Source organism: Leopardus geoffroyi, chromosome C2 (genome assembly GCF_018350155.1).
Source record: "Leopardus geoffroyi isolate Oge1 chromosome C2, O.geoffroyi_Oge1_pat1.0, whole genome shotgun sequence".
NCBI classification, from domain to species: Eukaryota; Metazoa; Chordata; class Mammalia; order Carnivora; family Felidae; genus Leopardus; species Leopardus geoffroyi.
In genome coordinates, this window is record NC_059333.1 from 86,572,848 (window position 1) to 86,590,502 (window position 17,655).

At 35.6% G+C, this 17,655-nt stretch overlaps 1 protein-coding gene across 1 annotated transcript in view; it reads left to right on the forward strand.

Moving 5' to 3' along the window:
- Positions 1-2,997: 2,997 nt before the first annotated feature.
- Positions 2,998-17,655, forward strand: part of CCDC39 (coiled-coil domain containing 39) — a 47,905-nt gene continuing 33,247 nt past the window's right edge. The window contains exons 1-6 of the mRNA XM_045502874.1: positions 2,998-3,244; positions 11,665-11,784; positions 13,645-13,791; positions 15,010-15,168; positions 15,924-16,016; positions 16,113-16,241. Coding sequence (XP_045358830.1) covers positions 3,155-3,244; positions 11,665-11,784; positions 13,645-13,791; positions 15,010-15,168; positions 15,924-16,016; positions 16,113-16,241 — 738 coding nt within the window. The 5' untranslated portion in view covers positions 2,998-3,154. The remainder of the gene's footprint in view (positions 3,245-11,664; positions 11,785-13,644; positions 13,792-15,009; positions 15,169-15,923; positions 16,017-16,112; positions 16,242-17,655) is intronic.

Sequence of the window (17,655 nt, forward strand, 5' to 3'; positions counted from 1 at the left end):
TCTTTCTTCTTCTTTCCTTCCTCCTTTTCCTCTTCTTTCTTTTCTTTTCTTTTCTTTTCTTTTCTTTTCTTTTCTTTTCTTTTCTTTTCTTTTCTTTTCTTTCTTTCTTTCTTTCTTTCTTTCTTTCTTTCTTTCTTTCTTTCTTTCTTTCTTTCTTTCATCACATTATTTTTGCAAAACCAAAATCTCTTCATATTTTAGCCTGAACAGTGTGATCTGGATGAAGTTATCTACTTGGGAATGAAGCAGTAAAGGGATAGCATCTACCTTAGCATTTTGTAATTAAATTGAGTATTTCATGGTCAGCAACAAGGCTTGAAAAACTTTGGGTTTTGTTTCCAACTCTAGATTTTAATAAGTTCAATAGAGTTATAATCTAGAAGTTGTAGAATTATAAAAGTGGGAACTAGATGATATGGAATGCCATGGTGATGAGGTGGAGAAGCATGACTATCATTTTAAGGCAGAAATGTAGAATTAGGAGGAGGCATGGACATTTTGCACAAAATTCAACACTGTATAATTCTCATCCTGAAATTCAAGAGATAGAATCCCTGAGATACAGGAAATGTGGCTCTTTGCATGAATTTGGCTGCCAGACTTCTTATGTCCTTGGGCCTACAGGAGTACACAGCAAAGACAGCTGCAAGCATGCATTTTGGCAGCTCCTGCTAACACTGAGAGGGGTGGATCAACAGATTGGCACAGGCTGAGGCAGCTGCCTCAGTATTCATATTAGTAATGGGGATGAGAAATTAGAAAGGAATGTTTAAGACACATGGGCAGTAGCAACACTAATAATTTTAGGAAGCACACTGCCATAACAAATCTCAAGTATAAATAACGATGTGCCATCTTAATATATGCTGGATGTTAACATTTTCATTACTAGGAATGAATAAATTGTTATAAAATAGAAGATCATCTTTTATAAGGTTATTTAGACTCTAAAATTTCATTATTCCAAATAGGTTGAAATTTCCTCTACAAGCTTTCTCCTCCATCACATTGGGAATTTAGGCATTGCAGAAGTGAGGAATAAAATGCCGTGGTAATTCTACCATCTATTGAAGATATTTCTAAGAATGTTGTATATGTGAATAAGTACAACGTTTTCTACAGTGAATGATGTTTCACCACACTGTGCTGCATTTTATATGGTCTATAAAGACATGCATATGAAAATTATTTCTAAAAATGGTAGTTGTATATATAGATATAGTATTATTTCAGTAAAGGGATTTGTTCATTAAACTTTGACTCATGAAATATACTATGCATAGTCAAATGTATAAAAGTCATTTCTAAGAATAATAGAATTCTGCTGCATCTGAGTAGTCATTCGGTGAAATAATGTATGCTGCATTCAGTATATCTGTAAAATATGCCACATGTATAAAATGTTTCTAGTGTTAGAATTTAAAAATATAAATTGTTTTTAAGAACACAAAAAGCTAAATCTAGTCTTTGAGACTAGAGAAATATTCCATATAATTCAATATATGGAAAACCATGTAAACACAAAGAGACAAAGCTACTACAGGATTTCAAAAGCATAATAACAAACCAACAGTAAAAAGACATTTTCAGGACAATTGAAGAAATATAAATATGAAACAGTTATTAGATGATATTCAAGAATTTTGATGTTATTAATTTTGACGGATGTGATAGTAATACTGTGTTTGTGTTAGAAAACATTGAATGTTAAACATTAGTGATGTATGCTCAGGTAGTTGGGGTAAAATATGATGTCTGATTTGTTTTAAAATGCTTTAGCAAAATAATATAGATGAAGTAAATGTGGCAAAATATAAATGTTAAATCAAGATAATGAGTATGTGGGTGGGTATGTGCGCTCTCTCTCTCTCTCTCTCTATATATATATATATACACACACATACATATACATATATATATTTAAACTTTTTATAATAAAAAGCGTAACAAGATACTGGTAAAATAAAATTCAAAAGGGCAAAAAAGGCTACAGATAGTTGCTTATTCGATAAGCAAAGTTAATTTATGTTCATGATGCCGTAATAGAGGGTATTTCAGCCAAGAACAACTCTCATTGCAGACAGCATAGTTTGTAGTAGGAGATCTGTATCCTCATTTAGGTCCTGCTGACTTTAATCGCTTCACCTCAGGGAGCCTCAGTTTATTTGTTTGGAAAATAAAAGGATTAGATTAGTTGATAGTTTTATCCTTTCCAGTTCTGAGATCCTAACCAACAGAGGCGGTAAACTCAAATACCTACCAGTGCTGAGCGGGTAATTCAAATTACTGAATAGGTGTAGTGCTTGCCACTCTAACTGGGACTCCTCTTCAGCCGAATGCCTTCATGATAATGTGGACTCAGTGTTGCCTAGCTTTTTTGGAGATTAGGAAGAAATACAAATTTTTATGTGAAATTGAAGATTTGTGTATGTTAATAGAAAACGTACAGCGAAAAGTGTAGAAGCGGTGAGGCGGGGTTGGGGGTACTACCAAACCCTGCTGCAGTCCATGTCCGCGGTCAGCTAAGACGCTGCGAAGGGCAGATGAACACTGGGAGGAAGACCAGGAGATTAAAACAAAAGATGGAAACACACATCAGTGATTCTAGGGAGTGAATTCTGCTTCAAAATATCAGTCTACCTCAGCCGACGAGATTTCATCTACGGATGAAACTCAAACACCACTTGAAAAGAAAAGTCTGTTTTCGATAGCTCTCATCGTCTGCCTGCGCTCCAGCAGTTGCGGGGCGCAATGCCATTCCCGCTCCCAGTGTCCCCCGGAGACCGCAGGCGCCACAGACTTTACACTCTCTGGGAGCGCCCCGGGGGACGATCCCGAGCTGCAACTTGAGGGATAGTTATGCTGGGGCCGCCAACCCCAGCGAACCTGTGGAGTAATTGCTTCGCTTCCTCGGAAGTTTAAAAGAAAAGCTGCTCCGGACCGAGGCAAGAGTTCTCAACCGGAAGTTTTGCCTCCCTGCTTGAGCACTTCCTGCTTGGTAACTAAGGACGCGGGGCGGTTGCTGGGGTTATCGTGGTAATTACTGGGGAGATTTGCGGGTGTAGGGAGTTTCCTTGTGTGCTGCTCCCGGGCTATACGAGAAGGTGGATCTTTCCTCCCCACCCTGTCAGAGGTTCTCTATCCTTTTGCCATCATGAGTAATGAATTCTTGGCGGAGCTGCATTGGGACGATGGGTTAGCCATCCCGGTGGCAAACGAGGAGAACAGGATCCTGGAAGATCAGGTAAGGGTCAGGTGAAGAAGGCCGGGAAAGAGGGGGTAGTTTCTTGGTTGGCAGGAATACCCCAAGCCTTTTATTCTTCCCTTTTCCGTCCCCAGTTTTATCTCTTTCTGTCTAATGCTCACCGCACCATCTCCTTCCTCCCTAACCTGTTTGCCCATTACAGTACTTGCAAAGCATTACAAAATGTATATTGAAAGGATGATTGATATTCGCGACTATAAAGTCTGAATCGTTACTCTCTCCCCTCCCACTCCATTTCGCCTCAGGGGCAGGAAAGGAAAGTCTGGTTCCTGCGTCCCCTTTTCCCTTCCTCAGAATTAAGCGCGGCTTGCAAAGGGACTCTGAGGTTTTCCTAGCAACAGTTGTTTGCGGATGTTTATAAGCAAATCACGCTCTGGTTGACATTACTTTTTGAGTTTCTGCCTAAGACATTTAAAGTTGAAAGGGACTTGAAGAAATATTTTCAAGAGAGACGTTCTAGTAAGAATGTAAAATGTGCAGTTTACAGCTTTTCAAAGTGAGGATGTTGTCACAGAGTGATATAAAAATATTTTACGTTGTAAGGAATATTTTACACCGGCTTGCAACCAATGAATGCATAGTAGTTGTTAAAAATAAAATTGCATCTGGCTCAGAAAACTTTTAAAAACCTTTAGCAGTTAGTCTAAAGTTCTGTCACATGGCAGTGTGTTGTGTAGAGGAGGATCCAGAAACAGATGATGTTTACATTACTTTGTAGAATGGAAGAGAAGGTTTTCTTCCCTTGGAAAAGAAAATGAAAGTCCATCATTGTTTTGTGAAGTTTTTTTTTTTTTTCAAAATATTCTGACCTGTTTACTAATGTCTAAATTAGATAGCTGCAGTTTTTTGTTGCTTTGTTTTAATGAAGGGCAACATTAGGGAATATAAGAAATTTGGCACTAAAAAAAAACAAAAAGCAGAAATTTGGCACTGAGTACTGAGGAATAATAATATTAACAAGTTTCCAGCCCTGGGTTCAGATCCTACTTACCAGCAGTGAACGTGTTTCTTCTTATATAAACTGGAAATAAATAATCATTTCACAGGGTTGTTTACAGCTCTAAGGATATTAATGTGGGTTAAAGTTCCAATCAAATATTAGTTTTTTTCTTATTATTGCCATAATATTTGTCTCATATGATTTTATATATGTATTATATTAGCTATTTAAAAAATATTACGGAGCAATAAAAAGAAGAGTGAGGGCCAGAATCACTTTACCTGAATAAACAGTGGCATTAAAAAGGCAACTCTAATAAGTTTAAGATATTCAAACAGAAGGGTAAAAAATAAAAAATACCCACTGTTGACTCTAGAAGTGACTATCATGGCATTAAACAAATATTCCAGACATCATAGTCTACAGTTTTATAGATAGAAAAGACAGACAGAAGTATCATTGTTTTTTAAAATTTAAATCCAAGTTAGTTAACATATAGTGTAACAATGATTTCAGGAATAGAATTTAGTGATTCATCACTTACATATAACACCCAGTGCTCATCCCAACAAGCGCCCTCCTAAATGCCCCTCACCCATTTAGTCCTTCCCCCCCACCCAACACCCCTCCAGCAACCCTCAGTTTGTCAGTTCTATGTATTTAAGAGTCTCTTATGGTTTGTCTCCCTCTCTGTTTTTATATTACTTTTGCTTCCCTTCCCCTATATTCATCTGTTTTGTATCTTAAATTCCACATATGAGTGAAATCATATGATATTTATCTTTCTCTGACTGACTTCCTGTAACGTAATACACTCTAGTTCCATCCACATTGTTGCAAATGGCAAGATTTCACTCTTTTGGATCACCGAGTAATATTCCAGTATGTGTGAGTGTGTGTGTGTGTGTGTGTGTGTGTGTGTGTGTGTGTGTGTACCCACCACATCTTCTTTATCCGTTCATCAGTTGATGGACATTTGGGCTCTCTCCGCACTCTGGGTATTGTTGATAGCGCTGCTATAAACATTGGGGTGCATGTGCCCTTTCAAAACAGCACACCTGTATCCCTTGGATAAATACTCAGTAGTGTAATTGCTGGGTCATAAGGTAGTTCTATTTTTAGTTTTCTGAGGAACCTCCATCCTGTTTTCCAGAGAGGCTGCACAGTTTGCATTCCCACCAGCAGTGCAAAAGGGTTCCTCTTTCTCTACATCCTTGCTAACATCTGTTGCTGCCCAAGTTGTTAATTTTAGCCATTCTGACAGGGGTAAGGTGATATCTCATTGTGGTTTTGATTTGTATGTCCCTGATGATGAGTGATGTTGAGCACCTTCTCGTGTCTGTTAGCCATCTGGATGTCCTCTTTGGAAAAATATCTATTCATGTATTTTGCCCATTTCTTCACTGGATTATTTGTTTTTTGGGTGTTAATTTTGTTAAATTCCTTACAGATTTTGGATACTAACCCTTTATCTGCTATGTCATTTGCAAATATCTTCTCCCATCCGTCAGTTGCCTTTTAGTTTTGCTGATTGTTTCCTTTGCCATGCAAAACCTTTTTATTTTAATGAGGTCCCAGTAATTCATTTTTACTTTTGTTTCCCTTGCCTCTGAAGACATGTCAAGTCTCCAGAAGTTGCTGTGGCTGAGGTCAAACAATCAGGTTGTTGCCTGATTTCTCCTCTAGGATTTTGATGGCTTTCTGTCTTACATTTAGGTTTTTCATCCATTTTGAGTTTATTTTTGTGTATGGTGTAAGAAAGTGCTCCAGGTTCATTCTTCTGCATAAGACAGAAGTATTATTAAAATGGAATCCTACTATATGTGCTGTTTTTAACATAAACATTTTTATTTAATAAAAATTTTAATTTTATTTGTCTTAAGAGAAAAAAAGAAAGGAATTATTGAATTTCAGGTAAATATTACTTGATTACAAGAGATAGTGATTGCTAAGAAACTTTCTTCACATTAAGAAAAACTGCATAAGAAGAAATGGTTAGATTATTGTTTAAAAAATTCTTTGTTTCATTTGTAGGCAGTTATGGGTTGACTCCCTGCCCTTTCATTTTTCATTTTTTTTTTTTTAATTTTTTTTTTTCAACGTTTATTTATTTTTGGGACAGTTAGAGACAGAGCATGAACGGGGGAGGGGCAGAGAGAGAGGGAGACACAGAATCGGAAACAGGCTCCAGGCTCTGAGCCATCAGCCCAGAGCCCGACGCGGGGCTCAAACTCACGGACCGCAAGATCATGACCTGGCTGAAGTCGGACGCCCAACCGACTGCGCCACCCAGGCGCCCCTCATTTTTCATTTTTAAAGCAAAGAAATTAGCTCTCTCACTTCTTTACACCATCTTTTACCCATATTACCACTATTAAAAAATAGTGGTTTTATTATTTTTATATTATCAAGCTTTATTTTTTATTCCATTCAGTGCCTTTAATTTACTACAAGTGTTTAGCCTTAATTTTATATGAAAAAAAATTTTAATGTTTTTATTTATTTTTGAGACAGAGAGAGACAGAGCATAAGCAGGGGAGGAGCAAAGAGAGAGGGAGACACAGAATCTGAAGCAGGCTTCAGGCTCCGAGCTGTCAGCACAGAGCCTGACACGGGGCTCAAACTCACAAACCACAAGATCACATGACCTGAGCCAAAGTTGGACACTTAACTGACTGAGCCACCCAGGCGCGCCAGCCTTAATTTTATATTTAAACTGGTTTAATGGTCCTTAATGTAGCCACTTTTACTCAGTTTATCTTTTCTTGGATTTTTCACTTTGATTCATCTTTTGCCTAGTTGCCTAGTTGCCTAGTTTCTTGTTTCAAGAAGCGTCCATTGTTTTGTGCTTTTGATTCCTTACATCCTTGGTTGCCAATTGATTTCTTGCATTGCTTGCTTTAAGTTTGTATTCTTTTAATCACAGTATCAGATCTTAAAGATACCTTCTTTCTGCCTCTACTCCTTCCTTCTGGAGTCCTGTGTTTTTTTAATATGGACTGTTTTTCCACAGACCTATTTCCCAACTGTGGACTACAGAATTCCCTTTATTCTTTTACTTGGTTGATGCTCTATTTCCTAAGTCACATATCTTCTTTCTTGGGTTATCTTATCTCAAAATAAGGAATACTTTCTTGTGTCTTCCTAACAAGGGTATATAGGAGGTAAACTCTGAATCTGAAACTGTTTTTTATTTAATCTCACATTTGATGGTGTTGGCTGAGTCAAATGTTCTAGGTTAAAAATTTTTTTATGAAGAATTTGGAAAAATATTATCTTCCAGTAGTGATGTTGGTCAGTAATCTGCTATTAGAAATATTTCCATTTCTTTGTAGGTTGCAATTTTAATGTCTGGAAGCTTTTAGGGTTTTGTTTTATGTTTACGTTGTAGTTTTTTTTGGCAACTATATCATATTTTTAATTTTCAGGTTATTTGTTGCTTTTTTGTAGCACCTGGTCTGTTTTTAGTAGTACAATATCTTTTACAATCTAAGTGTGTGTGTGTGTGTGTGTGTGTGTGTTTAGTTCTTTTTTGTGTCTTGAATTATGTTTCCTTTGGGATCTTTTTACTTGTTTATCTTGATATCTCTCACTTGATATAAGTCTTCAATAAATATCTGGTGGTCCTTGCATGTCCTTTTATATTTAAAAGAAGCAAAAAATGCCTGGATATTCTGTGGGGAAGGAATTATCAACTTGTGGAGAGTTAATCATTATGCTTTCATTAGGAAAGCAGATGCCTTTGCTCTGGGTTCATTATGCAATCATAAAAGTTAGTAACTGATGAAGAAAATAAAAGTCATAGGGGCGCCTGGGTGGCGCAGTCGGTTAAGCGTCCGACTTCAGCCAGGTCACGATCTCGCGGTCTGTGAGTTCGAGCCCCGCGTCAGGCTCTGGGCTGATGGCTCAGAGCCTGGAGCCTGTTTCCGATTCTGTGTCTCCCTCTCTCTCTGCCCCTCCCCCATTCATGCTCTGTCTCTCTCTGTCCCCCAAAAAATAAATAAACGTTGAAAAAAATTAAAAAAAAAAAAAAAAAAAAAAAAAGAAAATAAAAGTCATAAAGCTGTATGCACCAAACAACATAACAACTAAGTACATAAAAGTAAAAACTATTATAAATACAAGTAGACTTTGACAAAAATACAGTTGTAGTAGGATACTTCAATACTGACATCAGAATCGGACAGTTCTAATAGACAAAAATAAGAATATAAAGGTATGAATAATGCAGTAAAAATAAAAACAGAGCATATATCCCTTAAATAAACAGTTTAAAAAATATGTCTGTAAACCATTTAACAAAGGTGGATCATTTACTATACCAGGATGAAAACCTTAATGCATTAAAAGTGAATGATATGGGAATGCAAGCTGGTGCAGCGACTCTGGAAAACAGTATGGAGGTTCCTCAAAAAACTAAAAATAGAACTACTACCCTATGACCCAGCAATTGCACTACTAGGCATTTATCCAAGGGATACAGGTGTGCTGTTTCAAAGGGACACATGCACCCCCATGTTTATAGCAGCACTATCAACAATAGCCAAAGTATGGAAGGAGCCCAAATGTCCATTGAAGGATGAATGGATAAAGAAGATGTGGTATATATATATACAATGGAGTATTACCCAACAATCAAAAAGAATGAAATCTTGCCATTTGCAACTACGCGGATAGAACTGGAGGGTATTATGCTAAGTGAAATTAGTCAGAGAAAGACAAAAATCATATGACTTCACTCATATGAGGACTTTAAGAGACAAAACAGATGAACATAAGGGAAGGGAAATAAAAATGATATAAAAACAGGGAGGGGGACGAAACAGAAGAGACTCATAAATATGGAGAACAAACAGAAGGTTACTGGAGGGGTTGTGGGAGGAGGGATGAGCTAAATGGGTAAGGGGCACTAAGGAATCTACTCCTGAAATCGTCGTCGCACTATATGCTAACTAATTTGGATGTAAATTTTAAAAAAATTAAAAAAAAGTGAATGATAAACCTTAAGGACCTTATACAAAATGAAATAAGATGGACACAAAAGGACAAATCCTGTATGGTTTCACTTATATGACATACCTAGAGTAGTGAAGTTCATAGACACACAAGTAGAATGGTGATTTCCAGAGGCTGGGTGGGGGGGAAGAGGAATGGGGAGTTAGGGTTTAATGGGCACAGAGTTTCAGTTTGGGAAGATGAAAATTTTTAGGTGGATGGTGGCAATTGTTGCACAACACATAAATGTACTTAATGCCATTCTTCTTCTTTTTTTTAAGTTTATTTATTTATTTTGAGAAAGCACACAAGCAAGGGAGGGGCAGAGAGAGAGACAGAGAGAGAGAGAGAGAGAGAGAGAGAGAGAGAATCCTAAGCAGGCTCCATGCTGCCAGTGCAGACCCTGACGTGGGGCTCGAGGTGAGATCATGACCTGAGCTGAGATCAAGATTTGGATGCTTAATGGGCTGAGCTACCTAGGCAACCCGATGAATGACACTCTTTTTAATGTACATTGAAAAATGGTTAAAATGATAAAATGTATGTTTATGTACATTTTACCAAAATTAGAGAAATGAGTGTGAGTGGTGGGAATTTTATAGGCCATATTTTTCTGATCATAAGCCAATAGAATTTATAGTAAATAATTTAAAAAATTATTCTCCATTTTATGGACTGTTTGCCTCCCCCTCCCATTCATATGTTGAAGCCCTAATCTCCAGTGTGTTGGTATTTGGTGGTGGGGCCTTTTGAAGATAATTAGGCTTAGATGAGGTCATGAGAATGTGGCTCCCATGATGGTATTATATCTTTATGCGAAGTGGAAGAGAGACCAGCGCTCTCTCTCTCCACCATTTAAAGATGCAGCTAGAAGGCACTGTCTGCAAGTCAGGAAGAGAGATTTCACCAGAACCAAATTGTCTAGTAACTCAATCCTGGGCTTCCTGGCCCCCAGGACTCAGAGAAATAAATTTCTATTCTTTAAGCCACTCAGTCTATGATATTTTGTCATGGCGGCCTGAGCTGACTAACACATCCATCTTAAACACTTAGGCCAATTTCTCAGAAACCTAGATAACTCTTCTATCATGGAGAAATTGAAAGGGAAAAGTTAGTTTTTAGAAAACAATAAAAAGAGACTGCTTCATACCTGTATCTGCTGGAAATAGGAAAAATCTTACTTAGAGAAAAGTTACAGGCTTAAATGCCTTAAATGCCTTCATTTTTAAATCCATGCTTTAGTTAGCTTGGGTTGCTGTAACAAAATACCATAGAGTGAGTGAGTAAAAAGACATGATTTATTAAAAAGACATTTATTTCTCACGGTTCTGAAGGCTATAAGTGGAGATCAGGGTGGCAAGGTGGTTGGGTTCTGGTGAGAGCCCTCCTCTTGGCTTGCCGATGGCTGCCTTCTCACTGTGTTCTCACATGGCAAAGAGAAAACAAGCTCTGGTCTCTCTTCTTCTGACAAAGACACTAATTTTACAATGAGGGTCCTACCTGCATGTCCTAATTTAAACCTACTCACTTCCCAAAGGCCCACCTCCAGATACCATCACATTGTGGGTAAAGGCCTCAGCATATGAATTTGAGGGTGACACAGACATTTAGTCTATAGCATCAATGTGACAAAAAAGTAAAATAATTAAAACCTGTTCTTAATAAATTTTTAAAAAAGAATAACAAAGTGAACCAAAGAGGGAATTAGAAGAAAAACTGAAATTAATGAAATAAAAAGCAAAAATACATATTTAGTATGATTTACTATGTTTAATGAAATATAGGAGATAACATATAGTGCATTAGTATTTTATTACTTCCTTATTTAAAACATTCAAATAGCGTCTTTCGCACTTAGTGGATTTGTTGTGCTCCTCCTGGGTTGTATGCAGCCCCAAATTTGGGAACCACAGATCAAGACTATAAGGAAGGATATTTTTGTTATGTTGAGCTTTTATATTGTTTTGAGGGGTGACGTATTCTAATTGTCCTGGGAATCTATCTTGTAATTTCCTAAAGTTTTTTGTTTGTGTGTTTGTTTGTTATGCATTTACATTGTTTTGTTTCTACTCAGGGTTTTAATTCAATGACACACAACATACATTAAGAAAGAGGTCTTAAGCACATGGAAGTTTGTTCTGTTAAGCTCTGTCCAAAATCTGTTTATTTTGAATAGCTCAGGGAGGAGCTTGTTATACCTGATGTCCGTTGCTTTTAAAATTTATGGTTTGTGTTCTGTGTTTTTGTTACATCTGTTATTATGCTCTTGTTTGCTCTAGAGATGTTGTGGTTTAATTATGTAATAGGATCTCTCTTTTTCCCTTTAAGTACTGCTGTATGAAAATTGCGTTTTAGCGGTGGTTCCTGAAAGATTTCTGAGAAATCTTAGAGATTTCTATTCTATTTTAATATAGTGCTAATTTTCCCACAGCAATGTCTAAATTATCACATGTATTATTTACAGTTGTCAAAGCTGCAGGAGGAAAAGTCAAGCTTGCAAGATCAGCTACGTGACTATGAAGATCGAATTAATGCTATGACTTCTCACTTCAAAAATGTTAAGCAAGAGTTTTCGTTTACGCAGGTATAGTAATGTTGACATTCATGTTGATTAGGTCATGTGTAGTCATGAACATTTCACATTGCATATACATCTGTGATTTTATTTTAGACATACATGAAACTTTACCATAGCTAACCTATTGTGAATGTAACCTTGAACCTGAAAGTAAGTAGGAAAAAAAGGCTTTTGAGGAATTCGCTACCGTCACCAAGTTCAAGGAATAATTAACTCATTTGAAAGAAGAAATCATTCATACAGTGTAACGTAATATTAGGCAGCAGATTATATGAGAAGGGTACAGTGACGGCAATGAGAAAAATTCTAAGCCAAAATAGACCTAATATAACATGTGACAGAATTTCCAGCTCATTTTCACTTTTACAGCATGACCCACTGGGGCCTTTTTGAGTGGGAACAAATAGTTCACACATTTCAGTAGCCCTTAGGACACCACATTATTTTAGGATCCTGAGATAGTAGGAAAGTTAAATTATATCTAAGACACTAGTTAAGATAACTGGGGAAAGTATAATGCATTTTAGAAATATTACTACAAATAATAAAAGTTACAACTTAGAGTGATAAGTATATTTGTTTTATGGACAATCTATTCATGTGTAGAACATCATTCCCTGATGATGCCCAGCAAATAGCTCAGCAAATCAGCATTGGAGAGTTTACTAACTTCCATATCAAACTATTTTTTTAAAAACGCATCTACCTTTCTTTGAAAGGTATGTAATTCTTAATAGTGAACAAAGCATGTTTTTAATACCAATTTATAATTAATATTGATAAGTAACCATTTTGTGGTTTACAGATTTTATTAGGAAGCAGCAAATTGATGAACTTTTAGAAGCAATACTTGAGAGTTTTGAATCCTGATATGATTAATTAATAAACTGGACAACATCATTCTTTAAGTTATTAAACCACTGAGTTGGGGATTTGAAAGTCAGAGATTCTAGGGGTGCCTGGGTGGCTCAGTCGGTTAAGGGTCTGACTTTGGCTCAGGTTATGATTTTGTGATTCATGGGTTCAAGCCCCACACCAGGCTTGCTGCTGTCAGCCTGTCAGCTCAGAGCCTGGAGCCTGCTTCAGACTCTGTGTCTCCCTCTCTCTCTGCTCCTCCCCTGCTCACACTCTGTTTCTCTCTGTCTCTCAAAAATAAATAAATGTTTAAAAATTAAAAAAAAAAAGAAAGTCAAATTCTCTGTGGGTGTATATTTCATTATAGTCAAACCTCAGTTAAATCGGATAATAGTTATAGAAGACCATAAACTTCCTATAGCATTAACAGCTCTAATAATGTAAAAATAATACTGATGGTGATAACTTAGAAGCACTACAAACTCAGTAGTCAATAAATACAATTTTATTGAGTAAAGCTTAACACAAAGGCATGGTTGTTTACTAATATATTCTATGAAATATTTATAACCATCGGTGTTTACGTAGTCATTTATAAATTATCTCTGCAATCAGCTTATGTAGTCAGTTTATAGAAACAACCCATTTCCTAAAGTATTTTTAAATAAATTTTATTTATTTTTTAGGTAAGTCATGAGTTATATATTTTTTAACCCTTACCATATAAACTTTGATTTTCTGCAGTTTTTCTAGACCAACATAAAATCTAAAAATGGCTGACAACAGTATTTTCTTCTAGGTCATTCCATGAACTGACTTTCTTACAACTAGTAAGCAACACCAACTACACTGAATTGTAAAGTCTAACATGGTTTAAGTTTCAGAGAAGTGGAATTACTAGTACTTAATCTAAGTATTTTGTGGGAACTTTTTTTGGGCTAATGGGTTATTATAAATATTGTATAATGTTAAAAATTAAAAAGTCTTTCTATCTTGTAAATTATTCTGTAGTCTCTTTGTAAAGCAAGAGAGCATGAGATTGAAAGTGAAGAGCATTTTAAGATCATTGCTGAGAGAGAACTGGGACGAGTGAAGGATGAAATCCAACGACTACAAAATGAAATGGCTTCAATACAGGAAAAGAAAAGTGATAAGGAAGTATGTGTTGAAATGTTACTTAAAATTTTGTGCTATTAGTTCTTTTTTCCCTCACCAACAAACACTGATTTTCTTTTCTTTTCTTTTCTTTTCTTTTCTTTTCTTTTCTTTTCTTTTCTTTTCTTTCTTTTCTGTATGGGAAGGGCATTCATTAGTTTCCTGACATTTACAAAAAACATTGTTTTTTGGACAATGAAAGGCTTGCAGAGTTGTCATTTGAATGAAACAATGATAGAATGTTGCACTTATTTTCCTACTATTCATTTGCCAAATAGTCATTGAGCTATACCACGTGCAGAGTACCATACTGGCTATCTACTATGCAATACTAAGCATCATTTATTCATAAGTATCATATGATACTAGGCATAATTTATTCATATATTTTTAAGGGCCACATTAAAAATTACTTTTAATATTTTCATTTTTAATTCAAAATTTTTACCTTTCATATCAATTTATCAGCCTATGACTCTAATATTAAGCTACTGTAAACTCTTTTTCTCTTTTCCTTCATTTTTAGTTACCTGATTTGGACATTCTTTCCAAATTTGATTCTTCTCTTTACATATGCATATATATATATATATATATATATATATATATATATATATAAACACACATATATATGTATATGTATGCATACATATTTTAATATATTAATTTGTACTTGTTTGCATATTGATTTGTTTTCTTTTGTGGATCTAGATTTGTTAAATGAATACATTTACAGAAACATTTTTATCTCCTTAACAACTATATTTATTTCAATTAGAAGTACTTCTAAAATTTCCATACGACCTCTTAGTGGCAGCAATCTGATTGGAGCTGTAGGGGACTTGTCTCAGGCTTGAGTTAGCATATCAAGTACATTATTTTTATTCAGATTTGGTGGAGTGACTAATATTAGAGATTGCTCTGGGGGAGTTTCCCTAAAGCCTTTTTAAACAACCTATGGCTCAACTATGATTCTCATCTTTTATAATCTTCTCCCTTCTATTTTATAACTAAAGAATTAAATATAAATGTGGTGGTTACATGATTAAATATGGTATGTTACACACACACACACACACACACACACACATATATGTGGTGGTAAGAACAGGATTTCTTCTTTCCTTTTTAATATGTTCTATAGTATTTAATGTTTTATTTTAGTTTGTATACTAAATAATATTTTGTAATCTCCCCCTAACCCTTTTCTTTGGAAATTAGACTAACATATTTAAAACTACTCAAAAATTGGATAGTTTGAAATGTCAGATGAACTGGGACCAGCAAGCCTTGGAAGCCTGGTTAGAAGAATCAGCTCATAAAGATAGTGATGCCCTCATTCTTCAGAAGTACGCACAACAAGATGATAATAAAATTAGGGTGAGAAATTATAAATTGTAATGTTAGGTTTTCTCTGAATCTGTAGTATGTGATCCTTTTTACTGAAATTAGATTTATAATTTTAAAGCAGTAGTTCTTAAACTTTTTTGAGTCAGAGACTCCTTTGACAATCTAATAAGCCAAGGATCCTCTCTTTAGAAAAATGACTGTACTCAAATAGTTACAAAATTTTACTGAGAGTTTTATAGATCCTCTGAAACCCTCTGACCATTTAGGAATCCACAGACTCAATTCTGATTGAGAAGAATTCTCAAAAGTATTTCAGAGAAGAAAGTTTTTTACTAAAATGTTGTATAAATATTTTAACTACTTTTATCTAAATAACGGTTTGAATTTAACATAGTGTTTGCTGATTTGAGACTATAGTGCTATTGATTACTTAATATATTATTATAACCATTACTTAAAATCTACTTGTAATTAAATCTGTTAATACTTTTGTATTATGAAACATGCTATTTTCTAATAGATATGATACAAAATGCATTATTTTAAATGACAAGTTGTTAATGTTTTTTCTAACTAAAAAGTATTAAAAGTCTTTTTAGAAACAGTTTAGTTTTCATTGCAACCCTTTGGAATTAAAAGGAAATGTATGAATTATTTCGTAGTTGTTTTAGATGGCAAATAAATGTGTATCTATAATATAATAATACTTAACGTAAGACATGCTAATAGCTTTTAAGTGAATAAAACAACAATTATAAATATTTTTACATGTAACTACATCATAGGCACTGACGTTGCAATTAGAAAGACTCACTTTGGAATGTCATCGGAAAAGAAAGGTACTTGACAACGAACTTACAGAGACTCTAAGTGCACAGGTTAGTTTAGTGAGTATTCTTATTTCTTAATTGTCAAAGAGATGTATGCAAAAGCACTTAAATTCACAAAAATGTTATTTGCTCTGTATTTGACAGTTAGAATTGGATAAAGCAGCACAAGATTTTCGTAAAATTCATAATGAAAGACAAGAACTCATTAAACAGTGGGAGAACACAATAGAACAGATGCAGAAGAGAGATCGAGACATTGATAACTGTGCCTTGGTAAAGTAGTTGTTTGGTCCTTGCAATGTTCAACTGTATTATTCTCTTTTGTATTTAACCCATTCATTTCAAATGTAACTCACATTGCTATTTGAAAGTCACTTTTGTAGCAGGGTTTAATAGTTTTGGTAAATGTTTTCCAAGCTTAACTCTTTCCATTTAGATATGTGATTTTATGAAGATTATTTACTTATGGTATAATGATGCTGAAGACTGGATCCTGCCATCTCTGAAATGTGGAACAAGAGAAAGTCAATAGATAATGTTGGTGCAGTAAAGCCAATGCTCTGACTTACACATGGTTATCCACAGTGTTTTGAATTTAACGTATGTGCTATTTGGTAGTAATTACTGGTGTAGGGAAATGAGCTTCATGGATAGTCAAGAAACAAAAAGGAGAGTCAGGAAAGAAACCTAAACTGTGATAAAGCTTTCACTTTTGAAACTGAGGCACCCATAATAGGTTAGAAGCATGGAAGGGAAGGAATACCACACTGATTAAACATAGACCTAGTGTTATCTTTTGCTATTTTCAGAGGTTAATTTAGAAGTTTTTTTGAAAATCATTAAGGAACAAAATAGGGGTGAGTAAAAATGGGAAGATTAGGGAAAGTTGGGAAGGAGAAGGAATTGAGGAGGAAAGAAAGCAGATGAGAAGATGTTTTAACTTCCATTCTAAATCTACTACATGGAAAGGCATTTGGCAAGCGGCTCAGGTCACTGGAAGTTTGGAATTCTCATATCTGTATGAGGTTTACTTGTTATATGTGACTTAAATGTAAATATTTTATTTTAAATGTCTGTAAGTGACCAACATTTTATCAACAAAGTGGCCTATGCCTTCTTTGGAGGGACAAGGAAGAACCAGTTTTGACTATGAGTTCGACTTAATTCTTTTTTTTTTTAATTTTTTTTTTTCAACGTTTATTTATTTTTGGGACAGAGAGAGACAGAGCATGAACGGGGGAGGGGCAGAGAGAGAGGGAGACACAGAATCGGAAACAGGCTCCAGGCTCCGAGCCATCAGCCCAGAGCCTGACGCGGGGCTCGAACTCACGGACCGCGAGATCGCGACCTGGCTGAAGTCGGACGCTTAACCGACTGCGCCACCCAGGCGCCCCATGGACTTAATTCTTAATGCTGATCTTGGTTTTAAACATCAAGTCCTGACTGCTTCCTCTTTGTAAATCAAATGTGATAGATCCAAGACTGCAAATCTATGTGCAATAGAACTGCATTCTCTTACAACCCCACAGCTAAATTGACTCAGCCTGCTGATTTGGCAAAATATACAGCTGGTCTCTGGTCATATTCATATTGGTTCCTTATTGACATCTCCTGGTTGTCTGTACTGTAAGAGAATAGGGAGGATGCTAAGAAGTGGCTCCATAGGTAGGGGTTTGCTTCTGAGTGT